The 19,071-nt window shown below is 38.0% G+C and overlaps 1 protein-coding gene across 1 annotated transcript in view; it reads right to left on the bottom strand.

The window, feature by feature from the left end:
- The window catches only part of col25a1 (collagen type XXV alpha 1 chain), a 166,960-nt gene that overhangs the window by 8,444 nt on the left and 139,445 nt on the right, over positions 1-19,071 (bottom strand). Inside the window, 12 exon segments of the mRNA XM_088073174.1 lie at positions 189-233; positions 424-468; positions 2,086-2,109; positions 2,567-2,644; positions 3,699-3,743; positions 4,548-4,592; positions 5,353-5,421; positions 6,572-6,634; positions 8,654-8,698; positions 10,670-10,705; positions 11,000-11,032; positions 17,295-17,339. Coding sequence (XP_087929300.1) covers positions 189-233; positions 424-468; positions 2,086-2,109; positions 2,567-2,644; positions 3,699-3,743; positions 4,548-4,592; positions 5,353-5,421; positions 6,572-6,634; positions 8,654-8,698; positions 10,670-10,705; positions 11,000-11,032; positions 17,295-17,339 — 573 coding nt within the window.

Here is a 19,071-nt window from a genome sequence, read left to right as displayed (position 1 = left end):
TTTTGTATATGGTGACAAAAGTGAAATGTATAAAAGGATCGAAGTGTCCATTAGGTCTCTTTATTCCTCTGAGATAATCCTCAGTTAAAAGCCTCGCAAATATAAAGTGATTTAAGTAAAGGATTTTCTTTTTCACAAGCCAACTGAAAATTTTTAATAATAATGATAATTATACATAATAAACTCACTCTTTCACCATCGAGTCCTGGGAGACCAGGCATACCACGATCCCCCTGGGCGAGGACAAAAAGACGTTTTACATTTTATCATTTTGCAGTTGGATTGTAATACGATGCAATTTTGTTTGTTGAAGAAAGAAGTGCCTGTCAGTATGATCTCTGCACATGTGGGGAAAATATTTAACTTTGAATGTTATTTTTGCAGAAGCAAAATTTGCAATGTGAGGAAAAGTGTGGAATTTACCTTTGTCCCCTGCGGTCCTATCGGCCCAGGAGGTCCAGGAGGACCCTGAAAAGAAAGAGAGACACAGAAGAAGCTTCAGTTATCTTCCTACCCAACTGATATATACTTTTGAATGGGGTTGATCATTTCAATATCAACTTTAAACACAAGGAACTTATACATTTGAAATGAAATGACTTACAAACAGAACAAAATATGTTAGCAGTCAGTTATACACTATAATGCTCAACTGAAAGACGCATGCCAAAAACATGTTAGCTACAACATACGGATACATAAATGTCATTGACAGATGAGAGCGTTACATATTTTGATGTTGCTTTTTTCATTATCATTAAACCATCCATTTAATTCAATTCAGTTTACAGGAAGACATTCATACAGTGTATTCACATCAGTGACTTGCTGCTACATGCTCCAATCAGGTGGTGGCTTTAGAGTAAAAAAACAAACAAACAAAAAAACAAAAAAAAACAAACAAATGGTAATTGACTTTTGGAAAACAAGGAAGAATTATTGAGAAAATGTCAGTTCTGTATATGTGATTCTAAACATGCTATGTTTTCTACCGTGCTAACCAACATAATGCATAATCTATTATTTTATCAGCCTGAAATACTAACTAGTGCCACTATTACAGAGCAGGGTCCAATGAACTGAGGAATTCTAACCTCTCGTCCACTTTGAACAATTAATATTATTTCAAATGTGTGCAGCTTTTTGCGTGAAGAATAAATCATATACTTAGCAACACTTACGTAGCTTAAACACAACAATGATGCCGGAGTGTGTGATACCTTGCTATCCAATAAAATCCAGATAAAGCTGAGTTTATAACAAATCTGTTTTCCACACTGGGTTTTCCAAATCTTAGTTGACTTTGGACATTTTTTTATTTCACATTCGTGATGCTTTTTCATGGAAAATAAATTGCTACAAGTAGCTTTCTTAGCTTATATAATTAAAAGTTGTATTTACTGGTGACGGGGAAATCAGTGGAATGCATAAAGAGCAGCTGCTGGGCAATAACACCCATCCTCACACTTTCTCTGTAATTTCTACTTTTTCTATCCTGAAATACTACTTTGACTCCAGATCTGCTGAGTGGAAACAAAATTATGCATTAACAGAGAAACATGCATGTAATAATCTGTCACAATGAAGGTCTTAAAACTAGATTTTGAACAGAGACCCTGCTCAAGACAGGGCCAAACTTTACATCTCCTATCAGTTAGTGTTATGCTTGGTGCACATTCCTAAACAAATGCTCAATTAAATGAACACAAACCAGGGCCTTGGAGTTCTGGGGCCAGCTTTGCCTGCTTGGCAATCTCGCCTCAACTATAATCATGACTGCTATGTGCTTGGAATGATTTTGACTGTGTGAGTTTAGGAAAAATTCAAATATTTTCTTATGATGTTGTTTTAAAGGATGTTTTACTGACATTTAGGAAGACAACCAGCAACTCAGGCACCCTGCGGGGTCGATTGCACAGAAGCGCAGCGCTAAATTCAGTTTTCATTCGCTGTTAAGCAAACATTTTGCTGAGTGAGGTAGCACAAATACAACAAGGCAGTGCAAACCAGGGTTGGGCCCATGCAGGACAAAGATGAATCACTTATGGAAATGACACAATGCAAAGAAACACAGAGCCTAATTACCGTTACTGTAATAGTGGTAATCTTCTGCAGTACACCAAAGGAGTGGTAATGGGGAGGAGGTGAGAGATAAGATAGCAGAGGTCATACAGGAAGGGAAAACTTTGTGTCAGCACATCTTGACACAGATATACCCTAAAAATTAGTTATTTATTAAAGAGCAGATGTTTGCCTGTTTGTCTCTACATATCCTTAATAATGTTTAAGAAATGCATTTTCTCATAGACATAGGAATTTGAAAATGTGAGGAAGGTCTACCATGCTTAAAAGAGGACAGATTAATTTAACTTAAAGTGGAGTTTAAACACGTGCCAAAATACAGCAAAATACTGCATCTGTTACAAAATATGTATGTATTTGGCTATCCACTGTATTGTTTAAGTATTCAACATGAGGTCAAATGTGGGTGCAGCTGTGAGAAAGTCTAGGCCATGATTATATTGCAGAAGTACCAATAAAAGAATTTAGAAACGACTTGTCAGACCTGTAAAGCCTCCTGAATGTTTCCATTGTAGTCGATGATTTCAGTGGCTCCTTGGTCTCCTTTCTGCCCAGGGGGCCCCTGCACATTATTGACATTCAGGAGCATATTTAGACACATGTCCTTTCATAATCCACATCTCATTTATATATAACATCAGAGACAACATCAGAGTGCCTATTTCCCCCAAATGGCTAAGGTTTAACTGCTGCCCCCTTGTGGTAATAAATTTGTGGCGTACAATTTAATGGTTAACGCCATGAAATTACTCTAGAAAGAAGAGAATAGAGTGGGGCTTAGTGGTGGAAGAAGTATTCAGTTCCTTCACTACAGTACATGTACCAATACCACACTGTGAAGATACTGTGTAACAAATAAAAGTTCTGCAATTTTATTTCATTAAGTAAACGTTAATAAGTATAATTGTGAGCATGTACTGAAAGAATTAAAAGTAAAAGAAAGAATGCAGTAAAAATGTAAAATGAAAGAAAGCAATCAACACAACTAAAAAAAACAAAATTATACAAATGAAAATACATTACAATTACACCCCCAAGAACTCAAAATCATAAAAAACACCCCAGAAAACTCTGTACTTTTACTGTCAATCCTTAAGTATATTTACTATAATAAAATTACTCTTGATACTTCAGTGCAGTAAAAGTCAGACACTTCAAATAATATTCTAATAGATGACTTTAAATTCGACCAAAGTTATTTTCTGGAGAGACAACTGTACTTTTACCCAAGTGTGGCTTTCATGCACTTCATCCACCACTGGCTGAATGATATGCGAAAAAGATCATATAGTGATTATTTTTACAAATACTACCAATGCAATATTTTAGCGGTAGTAATAATTTTTGCATTTCATTTTTACTGAAAAATATGTAAAAAATGATGATGGTATTTTGCTGGGGTCTCTACCAAACAAGAATGTCCCTCTATGGCAAATATAATTGTTAGGCTCTGTAGCACCACAATGCTTTACTTATAATGGCTGCAATGTTATATAAAACCTTGCAGCTCCTGCAATTTGGATATTGCACTTGGACATATCGCACTTTGATAATAATTCAATTAACTGTACAGCTCTAGAATAGAGACATTAATCTTCTGTAATATGTTTGCTTACCTTTGGGCCAATAGATCCCAAGTCTCCTTTATCTCCAGTCTCCCCCTAAAGTAAAAGACAAACAAAAATGACGATAGCTAGATTGTGGAAAGCTAAAGTATGGATATGTTTTAAAATCATATATCACATCTACCTCATTATTTTGGTGCAACAAGTCAGAGTATTTTGAATCACACCACAGTATGACGCATAATACTACTGTGTGGGACTTTTCATCATGTGCATTATTTTAAGGACCTTAGTGCAATTAATAATTATAATTAGTATTACTATTATTATTTTTATATTAGATCATTATTGTAAGTTTTATTCATAGAGGGCTTTTCATGGTACTCAAAGACACTTTACATAAGTCATAAAAGATAATAAAAAAAGAGAACACTAAAATACATTAAAATACAACAAAATTTATTTTTTATTCATATTGTTTTCATTGTGGAGACCTGTTACAAGAACAAGTGCAACAACACTAATAAATATTTTAGCCGTATTCATATAACTGCTACTATAACTAACTCTAAACTTCCACCAGCATTGAATTCCGCTGGCAAGTCTGCAGCTAGAAAGGTTTGCATTTGCTTACTGTATTCATGCATTGTGTTGTGTTAAAAAAGATACTTTCTGTAAGACACTTCCACATTGAACTAATTCATCACAACAGTATTGATTAGAAAACCCGTGCACATCAAATAGAGGCAATAAAAGATCTCTATGACTTGCAAAATCTAATTAGAGGATTATCTAATTAAAGCTGGTCACGGTCATGCCTATAAAGCCTCCTTGTATTGAAAAATCTCATTAAAGCACTGTGTTCACCAAAATTAAAGAAAACAAATCTGCCATGCTCACCTTTGACCCTTTAGGACCAGGTGTACCAGCTTCGCCTTGTGAACCCTGCAGCGAATAAGAAAACAGACAACAAAAAGAGTCTGGTTTGAGGGACACTATAAAAAAAGAAAGTGCTTGAGATATAAACATGACAGAAAAACATAAAACAAACTCTCTTTATGGATTAAGCCAAAATCATCATAAAAAATGCAATGCATTTAAAATGCATATTTCACAAAGGAAATATCATCAGCCTCTTTTACTTCTCCCTGGAGAGCAACTCAGTCAGCTTCACTGACATGACCTGCTTTTAATACACCATAACTGCCAAGCAATGGAGAAAGTGTTTATTTGAACTCTGGCACTGATAAAGGAGGGGTTTCACTTTGGGAGACGTCTGATAGGATGTGAAACAGATCTGTGGCTCGTCTAAGTTTAGACTGGAGCTGAAGCTACCTGCTGGGTCAGTGCCAGACATAAACAATGGTAAACTCATTTATATTTGGTTTACTTTACACAGACTCCAGGGTAAGCCTTGAACTTATTACAGGCTGTAATGGTTTAGCCAGCTCTCTTTGACAACATAAATGAATATTTGATGAATTGAATGAGCCCTTGCTTTGGGAATGCATTTTACTGTTTCTGGTTTAAGCTCCTTTACCTTTATAGCGTGTGCTTAAATCAGCGAAGCTCTAGATGGCAGCAAAAATATATTCATGGCATGTGTGAACAAGCAGGAAGCTTTAAAATACTGAGGGATCCATTTTTTTCCCACACCATTCGTGCCATTTGTATACATGCACATGTGCATGAGCAATTGACAAACCTTTGGTCCAAGAGGTCCAATTTCCCCTCTTTCACCCTTTCCTTGTGGCCCATGGTCACCTTTCTCACCCTATACAAACAAAAGAACAAACTTCTTGAAAACAACTTAACTCCTGCAATTTGCATTTGTCATAGAGAAGTGCTGATGTGGGCCCCGTGTGTTTTTATTGTCAGCAGAAGAGCTGTGTTGCATCTTGTGAACACTGGGCATAAAATACAATTCCCTTAATGTTATGCAGTATTGACAAGACTGAGGATTCTACTAATGCGAGCTCTCTGCACTTCTCATGAGTTTGCTTACTCCACAGATTTATACATTGACTTGTAGATATATATGTGCTGAGTCAGCACAATCAGCTTCCTGGTAGATTGTGACCTTTGACAAGATGAAATGTTATTTTTAAGAAAAACACACAAACATCTACATCAAGTCTTCTGATGTAAGTCCTTTGTTATATATATATATGCCTTTTCTCTCATTATGAAGTGACTTAAGATGGCCACTAGAGGGGGGTGTGGTGTAACAAAAAGCCCAAACTCTCAATGACTTATTTCTGATTCTTGCAACTAAGTGGGATTTAACCATTATGTAGCAATGTTGAGTCAATTAGGCTTCAAGTAACTACTTTCTAATGATAACTTACTGGCACTAATAAATCTGCCAACTCTTAGTTTGAAAAAGAAAACCCCAAAATACCAACAACTTTAGCTTTACCTTCTGAAAAATTGGGTAAATCCCAAAACCTGAGAGCAAACCTGAACACAAGGAAAAGCTATCAGATAAAATATTTGCTGCGTTTCCTCCTTTTAATGATGTTTGATTCAGCAACACAGATATGATAATGCAAGGCTAATGTATCTTGATTATCAATGCACTGCAGCCTGATGCAAAAGGACAACATGAACATTCATTCCAGTGTCTGGATTATCACCGCTGGCTCCACAGTGTGATAATGTCACGACTCAAAGGGAGCTGCCAGTATTCGCTCATTCTGACCATTTCCAAGAGACATTTTGAAGAAACAGAGGCTTCATCACCTCTGTAAAGTGATAATGATGGATAATTAGACCATAACCCAGGGGAATTACTGATTTCAATGATGACCACACTGACAGGATGTAATGAAAAGCTGTTAAAGCTGCTACAACTCATTAACTTAGAATATATGTAGTGGCACTCTTACTTTGTGAAAAACAAGTTACTATGGAAAGTCCTCTACCTTAGTTCCTGGGAGTCCTGGGAGCCCTGGCTCTCCCTGGGGACCGAGGAATCCAGGCTCACCCTGAAGAAAAAAAAAAAAATCCAAAACATTATTTATTTTTCCACAGTGCATTTTTGGTGCACCTCCACCCGCTGCTAGTGAGCGCTAAACACATACACAAAGATGCATGGCCAAACATATTTAAAATGACAGGCATGCGCATACTGTTCGCACACTCGCACATGCATAAATCACACACATGGACACAAATTATCAGTGGCTTGTTAATTTCGCCCCTGGCTTCACATACTGTACATTAATGACTCTTCTCGAGAGCCTTAATAGATGTTACGACTGACCTTGTTAGAAAGTCATCAGAGCACAAGAAGCTTAATTGTGTGCAAAAACCAGCTTCTCTGCCACTCATGAAGAAGCTTTAACATTTTTTTTTTCACTTCTGAGGAGCAAGCTTCCAGTATGAGGTGTGATGCTGATTTCATTTACATCACATTTGTAAAATACCTTAACTGCTACACCATCTGCAACCCACCCACTGTAGTTTAGGCGCCCTGGAAGCCTTCAGAGAGGTAATGGACACTTGCCTCTCAAACTTTTAAACTCTGATTGGAGAAACAGCCAAGAATGCCAAGCAGAACAAAGTGCAAGCCGAGCTCAGAACCTCGCGAGTGCTATGTTAGCAAAATATTGTTAGAATCCATCAAGCATTCAGGCCTTAAGTAAAAACAGGAGTATATAAAATGTAAAATGAAAGGCTTTTTTTTTTTTTTTTACAAGACTAGCACATTAAAAGTGCACAAAGAAAGGAAAACAAAACCAAAACAGCAACAAGCATCATCTCATCATGCCCCTGTGAGCATTCCTTGCATTCATGTTATATTTCAAGCTAATGATCCTGAGAAACACTGAAGCGGTTGGTATTCTTTAAGATGGCAGTGAAATATTATGTGCCTCTTGTTTCACCATCTGCTGTAGGTTTTTTATGATACAGTAAGCAAAAAAGCGCTTTAACTAAGAGAAGAAATGCCTAATTTGATAAGTTCTACAGAAAAAAAGAATATTCTCTTTAGTTTTGACACATTTTGCAGGGAGTCTCTTGATGCCACTTCCAGGAAAAATACTGAAGTTGTTGCCAGGGATGCAATGTTCTAGTCACCATTAAAGGTATACTATGCAGGGTTTTCCTGAAAAACAAGATATAGACCATAGACTGTATAAATAATGGGCATAACTATTGTGACTTCACTCATTGGTTTGTGGACTTACGTTTGGAAGCCTCACATTCAGCCTCTTGGCTTTTTGGCACCAGAAATGACCATATTTGGACTAGAGGGTGGAGCTGTGAATGAGTGAAGGGTGGATCTGACTCACTACACTACTAAAGACTGTAGTGATGCCTTGCAGACAGCCCGTCACTCTAGCAGCCATGCCCTTACATATGCATTACTTTGGGCCTTAATAAAATATAGATGGATGACCTATATAAAAATTAATCCCGAGTACGGTTGTCATGCTAAAATTAGCTACAGAGACCGAAACTTTTTTCCTACCAGCCTGTACACATGTTTATTTCTGCTGTAAAGTCGGGCATTTTAACATGGAAGGATTGACTTGCTTTTGGAACCTACATTCCTGTAGCAATGTAACATTCCTACAATATAAGCTTGCAGTGTACGTACAAACATTGTAGGGAGAAGGGAACAAGTTTTAATGTTGCGTTCACAAATTGCAACCAACAGTTCCTGCATAGTATACCTTTAAAAGACCTCTACAGTATTCACAAACCTTAATGTGACAGTTTTCTTCTGGCATATTTGATTGAAAGCGTCGACTAATTGGCCTTATCATTGAATGCACAGGTGTAACTGTGTGTCTCCTGCCTGAGCAGATGGAACCTTGCAGTCTCGGTACAAATCCCACACAGCAGAAAAAGCAAGAGTATGAGACCTTAATGCGTTGTGCGTGGGGCATGACGGTGGGGCGAAAGCGTTTTGCTCTGACCTCTGTTAAAAATGGGCTGAAGAGGATGGACAGGGACAACACCGAGGGAATGACTGGGGATAAAAACAGCGAAGCATTTACCTTTATCCCTGGGAGTCCAGGCAGCCCTGGAAGTCCTGGCTCTCCCTACATAGGAAGAGTGTGACATGTTACAGCCAAGCCAAGCTAAGCTGAGTCAAGCCTCATTTGTAGGCTCTTCGGGGTTCTATTAGCTCGACACCGTATTTTCTATTTGTGTTTTCTCTGGCTATCAAGCTGCTGTAATTCTGAAAAGTGGCCTGCTGTCAGTAAGTGTATATTGACTGTCGTTTGCTTGCAGTAAGCACCAGCAGAAGGTACTGCACATGCACTTTCAAACCAACTCATGCAGCCATGGCTTGACAGCGTGATTAGTGCTTGTTATAACACTCAACCCTCCACAAAGTGCAATGGAGTTTTATTTTTTATGCTTTTATTGGTTTGGGCAGGTGTGAAAAGTTCTGGTTTCTGGAAGGAACAAACCGTCAGATACTTTGGATTAAAGTTGCAAAAGCTGTTTGAGAGAGCTGCTGTTGCTTCAAGGTTGTTAGAGTTTGGCAGTGCTGGAAGCCGAGAGTTGGCCCATTTTCTCTGTTACCAAGGTCGGGTCATTGTCAAGTTGAGAACTCCAAACTCCCATTAAATGCAAGTTTGAGTAATGCACAGTTATTTGATTAAACTGTGGAAAAATCAGAGGTCAAGTCTCTGGTGAGGCGTCTGCGAGACTTTCAAAACAAAATGTCTGACTCTGGATGATTTAACGCTCTATTAAGACCATTGTATTTATGGCATACGAAAAGAAATGATTAGAGGCGCACGAGAGTGATCAACTGTAATGTCACTCAGGGGACCAGAGAGGGCTGTAAATTTCCATTGTGGCTAATGAAAGCATTGTAAAACTAATGAATAAAAGCCTTTCTTGTGGACTACTACTTCACCAACACTTGAATGCCATCCAGTGGTTATATCTAATGGGGAACAACAACTCAATTCCACGATGGCTATTTTGATGAGAAATACAATTTGTAAGTGTGTCAGCACAAGCAGAACGGCTGTAAAATGAGAGATAAGATGAAGCAGTCAAAAAATTAGTGAGGCCACGAGTGTTGTCTTTGCAGCACAGCAGAAAAAAAGACACTTGCTCTTCTGTCTGTCTGGAACCAGTTTGTCCAAACAGAGAAAAGACGAGGGGGAATTAATGGGGCGCAGCTCTTGGGATTAAAAAGTGTAATTAGATGGAGCATTGGTGCAATCTTGGCAGCAGTCTGGTCAAGGGACAAGTAATGGCTTTTATTTTGCAGAAAAAATGCTCCTCTTCTGCTGCATGCTTGTTTTATTAGTTTCTCATCAGCAACTGTTTCTTTAACAACATTCTTCTTATTTCCTCGGACAGTGTGCCAAATGCTGAAATAAAACTTGACTAGGAGAGAGAAGTTATACTAACAAACATTGCTTAAACACCAAGAACTTGTGTAGCTGGTCCAATGCAAAGCAAAGTGCTGGGATTACCTGGTGGCTTTTGGCTCTGTCAAGTACAGGTCACAATAAAATGGAGCAAAAACATCCAAAAGATTTAGAATATCCAGAGGTGTTGTATGATACCTGGGACCTTGCACCGACTCAAAACAAGTGTGAAGCCAAAGTAAATGTAAAACGAGTCGGCGCACTGTGATGTACCGAGGTTCAAATTGAAGTGTCAATTTCTGCTTAGTGAGCCCCCCCCATGTACAGCCATCCTTATTACACTTTAAACAGTGAGAGTCAACCGAGTTTGGAATGCTGTTATCCAAACTTGAGGTATTTTATGTTGCACAACAGACTTCTTTGTGTGTATTCACAGTGATGAAAAACAGAAACTATGTTCAGCCAGATAGTGAATGTTGAGAGTTTTCTTTCACTACAAATATTTAATTCTCTTGAGAAACCTATCAAAATTAACAAACACTATATTTTTGGACTAACACTATAGCTTATGGTTAGTCTAAATGATTAAATAGTACTACCCTCACTGCTACATCTATTTCCACTACTTGACTACTGTGCATCAGATTACAATGTGTAGCAAAGTGTAATTATTACCTTTAGTCCACTTCGTCCAGGCTCTCCAGGTTCACCCTGTAATACATGCAAACAGTTTTTAACTGCTTCATTTCTGGATTTGTTTGCATTAGCTATTTTTAAATCCATGACTAAGTTTGCGATTTTTAGTCTGTAGGGTGACTAGGCCTACCTACTTTCAATTTATGATAAAGCGAAACGTCTTCTTAACCAACCTGACTTTACTCAGGCTAATGTTATTGGCGGGATCATATATTGCGTTCTTTGGAGAAAAGTTGACATTATAGTTATACAGCATTTTGATCAAGTATCAGATCATTGAAAAACTTTTAGCGTCAGTTTAGTTCTCACCTTGATGCCTGCTGCAGAGGAACCCGCATCACCCTGAAAGATTGAAAAAAAAAAAAAATTTAGAAAGGTAAACCATAGAAAACCGTCCCAAAGTGACAGGGGCTATTAAAAAGACTGAATGTGGTGAACATTACTGTGCCATTATAATTTCTTTCCGAACAATGTAGAGCATAATTGCGCAACTTCTGTATTTACTGACTTGTCTGGATAGAACTGTGTGAAAATCCAATTATAAAAAGGATTGTCTGCTTTTCTAAACACTGTTCAGATTGAATGTACCTTCTCACAAAAGTTTGAGACAGCATTTTTATAACTACAGTGCTGGGAATCATTTCATTGTTTTTACACTGTCAGAGTGCAGCTGCATACTGGTGATGACATGAAACTTAACACTGTATAGAAGAAATCCCCAACAGTATAGGAGGTAAGGGGCTTGAAAGAAATATTGCAACTATTTAAACTCTTTCTTTCATTGCATCTCTTCAGGTAGTGTACTGAATTAGCAGGAGACAGAGCTACTTATATTGCATTTTTTCAGCAAAGTCATTCAAACGCAGAAGGCAGGCCCTCTCCTCTGCACTGCATTACTTCTGCAGCGTACAGTAAAAACATACATAAAACAAGGGGCCAATAAGCGTAATTATGGGCGGTTGGTGGGAAAAGGGAGTGGGAAGAAGGAGACTGGGTCTTAAGCTCTGGTGTGGACTCTGTGGTTTCACTACACATACGCCTTGCGTTCAGAAGTTGCTGAAGGAATGCCTCTCGCCCTCAGCTTTTTATGGGAGTCATTACGATGCATAGCACACAAGGCATGTTTAATTGCGGCATTTTTTTGCAGACAATAAACTGTGTTACTGTTTACAGCTGTGCTTTGTTGCATACTGAAGTGTGCCTCCATCCATATCTTAAAAGTTATCATTCCATTTTTTATTTTGTTTTTCTCTTCTACATTTTATTGAGGGTACACAAGATCTAAAAGGATGAACTTTTACAGTTAGCTGTGTAAACAGGCTCCTCATGTTGCATTATCAGAGATGAATGAAGGGCTTTAAAATAATTTTACACAATGAAGTCAAATGTTTTTGGTCAAAATGCTTAAGAAACAACATGGATGTCATGTTGTGGTTGACTTAAAAATTATAATAAAACATGGAACTTTATACAGAGGCCCATTATTCAGATTTTTTTGTGTCTTGGTTGAATTGTTTCAAGAAAACAAACATCAAAGTCAGAGCTGGTTTACACCTGTTGCTTTTTGGCAGGGATGGATATGTAAGAATGCCTCACATCTGGTCTTCATTGTTACATCATATACAAAAAAGAAACTACAAAAGATCTCACCTTGTTAAGTTCATACTCAAGCTTGGGACTGTATGTTAGCACGATTCACTTTTTTTCCATTATTAATCTGAGCAGGATGTGACCATAAGGAGCTAATATTGTGGAAAATAAGAGTTTACAGCCCAGTTTATGCACTTTTGATCAAAAAGCTACCATGTGAAAACAGGAATCAGATGATGTTACACATGCAATTAACGCTTCACTCCCCTGCTGCTGAACTGATAAACCCCACTGACATTGTCATGACAGGCCGAAAAAAAGTGACACTGAACCTGAGAACCAAGTGAGAGTTCTCACTAGTTTAACCCTTTGAAACCTGAGCAAATTGGTTTGATTGCTTTCAAAAAAATATAGGGAGAAGGCACTGAACAAATTAATAAGACATGGCCCAAATATTAGCACTAAAAAATTAATTTAAAAAGGTACAAGTAAATGACTTGAAAACAAGCAAAAAATAAAGGTAAAAAAATAAAAAACCAAACAAGAAAATGGCCTAAAAAGTTCTGTAAAAGCATTTATTTTATAGATTTTTATTATTTTTCTGTAACATAATTCTAAATATAAAATTATAACAATTTTAAATATATATATATATCCTTTTTAGTTTTACTAGGGGTCAAATTGCTTGGTAAAGGCCTCTGAACGCAGCACAAGAAAAATGATGTCAATCAAGGTTTCAAAGGGTTAATCTATTCCAAATGAAGTACTATGAGATGGAAAAAGCGGTGGAGTTGGGAGGTAAGATGAGGTGTGGCACAGAGTGCTGAAATGTCCCAACTGGGCCAATTACCATGGTGAGACTACAGCCTGAGATTTAACCACAGAGCCAAGCAGGACGGAGAGCTGTCACCACAGCCTCGCTTCATCATACGCATCCAGAGCTGTCGCTGCAGATTAGCATTTAAAGATAATAGCATGAAGATCTCATCATGTATTCTTAGTAAATCGTGCCATTTTCCAGCTGTTTCCCAAGTAAGATTGAATGAGATGGAGTGGATTAATCAGTGAGCAATGAAGCTGGAGCAGAGTTGTGACAAATGTAACCAATAAATGTCACCACAGCCCTCAAAACATGACTCCCCCTTCATATTATGCCCATTAGTAAAGATGACCAAACTCAGCGGCCTCAGTTAAATATCGACCTCAGTTGCTGAGTTAGGATATATGGGAGGCAACACAGATTATGATTGGCTCCCAGGGCAGAAAGGCCCTGCCAACAGTTGAAACACGGCCAGTTCACAAGAGCTTGGACCGGATCTTGGGATTCAGAAATTATACCAACCACTGTGCCACACAACAGCCAGAGCCAAGAGCTCATTCTGGAAGTTCCCAAAACCAAATCGAGAGTTTACTTGGGTTTATTTTCTTTAAAACCTTTAAAGAATTTTCCTATCTCTGAGGTTTAACTTTTTCAACAAGAGGAGTCACAGTTAATTTCACACCTAGTTAAATACTTAGGCAGAATGCATCCGAGGTAAATGGTTTAGAACTAAAGCTTTTAACTGTGGTAATGATTTGTTTTAAATGAGGCCGGAGATGGACATGCAGAGACTGTTGGAAACGTTTCTCCCCACGGTTGATTATGGCTAATAAAAGCAACACAGCAGGTACATACAGTCAATGTATACTTTAAAAAGTGGAGGAAACTAACAAAGTACATCAAATGCCTTAAGTACAATTGCAAGATACTTCCTACTTTACACGTTGCTGATATCTATAATTACTTGTTACTTGTGGATCAAGGTTGGACATGTAAGAGATATGATTATCATAGAAAAAATGTTATTGAGCCCCTATTACTCTCAGCCTTTGTTGATTAAACACAACTTTATTGAGCATAATCTTATAGGCCTATTAAGTACTAAACTAGTTTTGACACAGGGCCCCTTAACAAGAAACGGCCATAAAAATTAGAAAATTTTAATGCAGCATGTTAGATGATATTGTGTTTTATTGGTGCAATTTCTTAAAGCATCTGCTCAGTAATTCATATTATGTCTTTGTTCAACCTTTACAAAAACTGACATGCTTTTTTCTCAGGGGTTATGTACCGGACTATTTCTTGGCCAGGGCCTGTTGTCAGGCAACCAGTGGAGACTCCAGGAAGTTACTGGTATTGGCCAAGAATTAGCTGGGCAAACAACCATCCATAAAATGGCGAATTATAATTTTTACTGTTCAGGTTTTTAAAGATTTAACAAGATATAACTTATTATTATTGAATAAACTGGATATTGTTACTTTTGGAGAGAACTAACCAAGAAGTGTTCCTGTTTCTAGTCTTTATATTCAGTTAAACTATTGCTGCTCACTCTGCCACCATGTTAAAGGGACAGTTCGCCTCAAAGTCGAAAATACACATTTTCCTCTCACCTGTAGTGCTATCTTTATAGATATTTATCTAGATTATTTTGATGAGTTGCATCAAGTAACTTTTTGGCACTTTGAGCACCACAAGCCGAGTTTTAAACCTTCAATGAATAACTTTATATGAAATGTTCCACAAATTGTAAGAAATTAGTAGACTTGGAAAAAAAATCTAGGTTAAAATTTTTCAGGGAAAAAAGTAAAAGGCTATGGAAAAACTTCATAATTATTATAAATTTTACAGAATGTTACAGAATTATTATAACTTTTAAGCACAATGTTTACTTTCTTTTTTCGTTTTTGTTTTACTCATTTTCAGGTAGTTCTTTTCACTAATTTCTTGCTAATTTTGGGTTCACTTCCTCTTTCTTTGCTCATTGCCTTCCTCATAAGTTTTTGAAAGAAATCAAGCCATTTTTCTCAGGTTTTAAAGAGTTAAGTAAAAGGTCTGTGTATTTCCTCTATTACTGACTACAAATATGCATAACATCCAGTAAAACACATACTGTCAGTGTTCTCTCATCTAAGTCATAAAACTTCATAGTTTCCTCATTTATGATCCAGAGAGTAACAGATTGTCTTTTATGATGTAAGGGAAAGAGATTTAAAATTGCGTGCATGTAACAGAGTGTATATATCCTGTCATTTAGCCTCTTTCACACTCCGCAGATCCCCCGCCGTCAAAACAATCTCTCTTTGTATCAAGCAAAGGCCGGTCTGACTGCTTGCGCTGCCATTTCTCTCCCTGCTCTGCACTCCCTGAGGTCTCTCTGCTCACAATACCGAAGCTTTCGCTGCCTCACCTCTCACCCCGTGTTACCACAGTCTCCCCGCAGTGCGTGCTGTGTATTGTTAACTTTGGCATCTTCAGCGTGGAAGACTAAAGATGCTCTCCCCTTCTCCGCCCCCTCTACTCTGGTTTCCTCTTCCGCCAGTCAAACAATAATATCGGGGATGAGCAACTGAACAGAGACACAGCTCTGATGACAGGAGGCTCAGTGTGTGGAATGACATGTCTTTTTCTCCTCCAGCTTATCCTGTGTGAGTGTATGAACATACTTTTTTTTTCATTTGCTCTGAAAAATCAATCAGTCCTTGGCGCATGTGACATATGTTAAAGTCATCTGGATGTATATTAAGTTATATCTTGATTGAAAAACAATTATTAATACCATATGCTCATTTCTACATCCTGGCACTGACAACCTGAGAAGATGAGGTAATTCTATCCATACTGATGAAAAAATCCCCACCGTTTCCAGGTCTTTACACTACCTTCTGTCTCTTTTTATTGCGAAATACATGAGTATGCTCTTGAAGAATGAATGGCAGGTGACTGGCTACAGAAGTCTGAATTCCCATGGCACTCAATTCCGCTTTTTCTCTCTCACTCCTACAGCGAAAAATCCATTTTTTCCCCCCGCTTTTACTGCGTTGAGGTAGACCAGATCAAAGCTGTGCTCGAGCTGCAAAGTTTTATCGCCCTCCACTTTCCTTTTTGTTCACTCATTCTCTACAGATGATATCCTGCATCTGTTTCCCTCAAATGGTGTCTTTTTTGGCAGCAGTGTTCGGCAGTCTTTTAAAAACCAGAGTACCCATAAAGTGAGAAGTTATCAAAGTTGTTCTCTGCTGAACAGCAATAAATTGGCAGTGACATTTTGAGTACACTGCTTCTAGTCCGCTGGTCTATCACTTATGTTTTGTTTTTACACCTAACTCAGTATTTCTAGTAAAGAGCAGCATCTCCAGTTCATTAAACAATCGAATTTAAGTCTGCAGTTTGTTCTTACTGTATTATTATTTTCAGCAGCTTTGGGAAGAATCTCTATCTTTTCCCAGAAGTATGAGCAATTTTTTCATAGGCTGAATCAACATTTTTAAAGTTTATTCCAGTCCATAATTGGTTTGTCTTCTGGAGAGCTTTCAAACAAGTTTGAAGGATAAAGAGGCCCCAAATTTTGTCATGAGGTCACCCAATACAAATAAGGCTGTGCCCTATTTTCATAAATGCTGCTTTTATAAAACAGTAAAAGCAATGGCAGAGTAAAAAGTCCTGGATATTAGGCATAATTCACCTCTGAATATGATGTCAATGTACGAAGACAAAACAGTTTTTTTTTTCCTGAAAACAAAAGCAGTTTGGACAGAAACGTGAATCTATTACTTTAGCTTAGAACTGTCTTTCGAGCAGAGCTCCACTCTGCCTTTTGTTGGAAATGGATCCCAACTTGACAAGCTGTCTTGATGATAAATGGACCCAAATTAATGCAGGAGCAATCCGACCAGAAAATGTAGCGTCAGCATAGCATAGCAATTAAGTCCACATTAAGCACAAAGGACGCATCAAGTGCCAGGATGATTGCTGTTGTGCAGCCTTGACTACAGCTGATGGCACTTGACCTCAGCTACTTCTGCTGCTGCTGCTGCTGCTGCTGCTCTTCTCACATCTCTCCTCTCAGATGGCAAACATTAACTTTTTTTTTGTAATGTTTTCCGGCCACAGCCAGAATCTGCTGTATCTCTGTGCTTCACCAGCAGCTCCCAAGACATAAACAGTGAGAAAGGTAAGGTGGAATTTACATACCTTCTCTCCTGTATCACCTTTCGGTCCGTCTTCACCCATATCGCCCTGTGATTAAATCACACAGATGTAATCATTCAGTCTATTGTAAACTCAAATAAGATGGCTAAATCTAAAATTTACAGAAAAACATATTAAACATGATTGCCAGATTGGTTAAACACACATAACACACAGTAGGAATTTGACAGCTTTTCTTATTCTGTGATTGACTGCCGTGTAAAACAGCATAATGAATGCTTAGAGAAGAGTCCAAGAATATTGTAGCAAAGACAAAGCACCATTACTGTACATGTTAAATTTACTTTGGTCACTAACTGAGTCATCACACATGTTTCAAATATGATTTTAGGTGATGTAATACACTCTGTGGGGCAATGTGGAGGTCCTAAACTCCTGGCATCAGCTGTGAAGAACTTCACTTTGAAAACTCACAACTTTTCCATCTCAGCTGTATGAAATAGATTGAATATCAGGGCTATTTTTAGCCACACTATGGCAACGTGGCACTATAGATGGTAATGTCGGGTTGGTCCAGACTGAAATATCTCAACAATGGTAAATTGCAATGAAACTTTGTCCAGACAATTGACCCTAATGACTTTCCCTCTAGCTCCACCATGAGGTTGACATTTGTGGTTAAGATCGAAATGTCTCAATTATTTGATGGATTGCCATGAAATGAGATACACAGCTTCATGTCCACCTCATGATGAATTGAATAGCGTTGGTGATCCTTCAAATTTTCCTCTTGCACCATCACTGCTTAACATCAGCATGTTAGCATGCTGACGTTTAGCGCAAAGCCCCGCTGCTCTGATCTACACCCTCACAGAGCTTACAGACTGGATTCCCGCACTTTTTCACGCACATAATTTCAAGACTTTTCCATAACTTTTCAAGGACCCCTAATAAAAGCATGTTTTTCACTGTTTTCACTGTTTGTGGCACTTGCTGGCCCGGTTACGATACTTCTCTACACACACAGGAACAGATGCCGCTACACTACCTCACTGTTTTACGTAACATTAAGGGGAAGGCTTGGTCAGAATTAGTCATGGAAAATGACAGCAGAATGAGTTTTCCATTTGTAGCAAGTAGCAAATATGTTGTTTGAGCTCTTTGCCTTACTTGACATTGACATCGCACATCTTGCGACGCGACTTTTGCACAGCGCAATGTTGATGTTTTAATGATATATCGTGCAGCCCAAACTGACGCATATTATATACGTTATTAAAACAGCTGACATGCAGAAAAGAAATTTGCTGTTCTGTTACATTACATGGAAGGTTATCCCCATAATATAACTTTCACAATTACTTTCATTATACACAACAAAACTCCATGACTTTGATGTTTTCTATAATCTAGGAAACCCTGTACAGAGGGTTAGACTATTGTTGATTGATTACTTCTTGTTGAATGGCTATAAAACCATTTTATTTTTTATCAGCAACATTATATCTTAATATGTTCCTAATCTAAAGGTGACCACGGATTTTAAATTAATGGCTTGTGTCCTTGTGAAGGATGTTATCCTAATGACATCAGAGCTTTAAGAAAATGAGCCTACTGTAATAAGCTCTGAACAACATTAGTTTTTATCCGGTAGAAGCTGGCCCCATTTTCTCGAATTTGCCTTCTGGCTCTTTAGTTAGCAACCAAAGCCAAAAACAGCAAATTTCTGTTCACATATTTTGGCTCCTTTTGAAATAAAAGATCATGGTACTTTGGAGTGACTTTCAGCACTCGCTTTGGCAGTCTTCTGACTTTCTTT

This window comes from Plectropomus leopardus, chromosome 23 (assembly GCF_026936395.1).
Source record: "Plectropomus leopardus strain MGB_pleo_1.0 chromosome 23, ASM2693639v1, whole genome shotgun sequence".
In the NCBI taxonomy this organism is placed as follows: Eukaryota; Metazoa; Chordata; class Actinopteri; order Perciformes; family Serranidae; genus Plectropomus; species Plectropomus leopardus.
The sequence above is the reverse complement of the archived record's forward strand: the minus strand, read 5'-3'. Positions and strand labels throughout refer to the sequence as shown.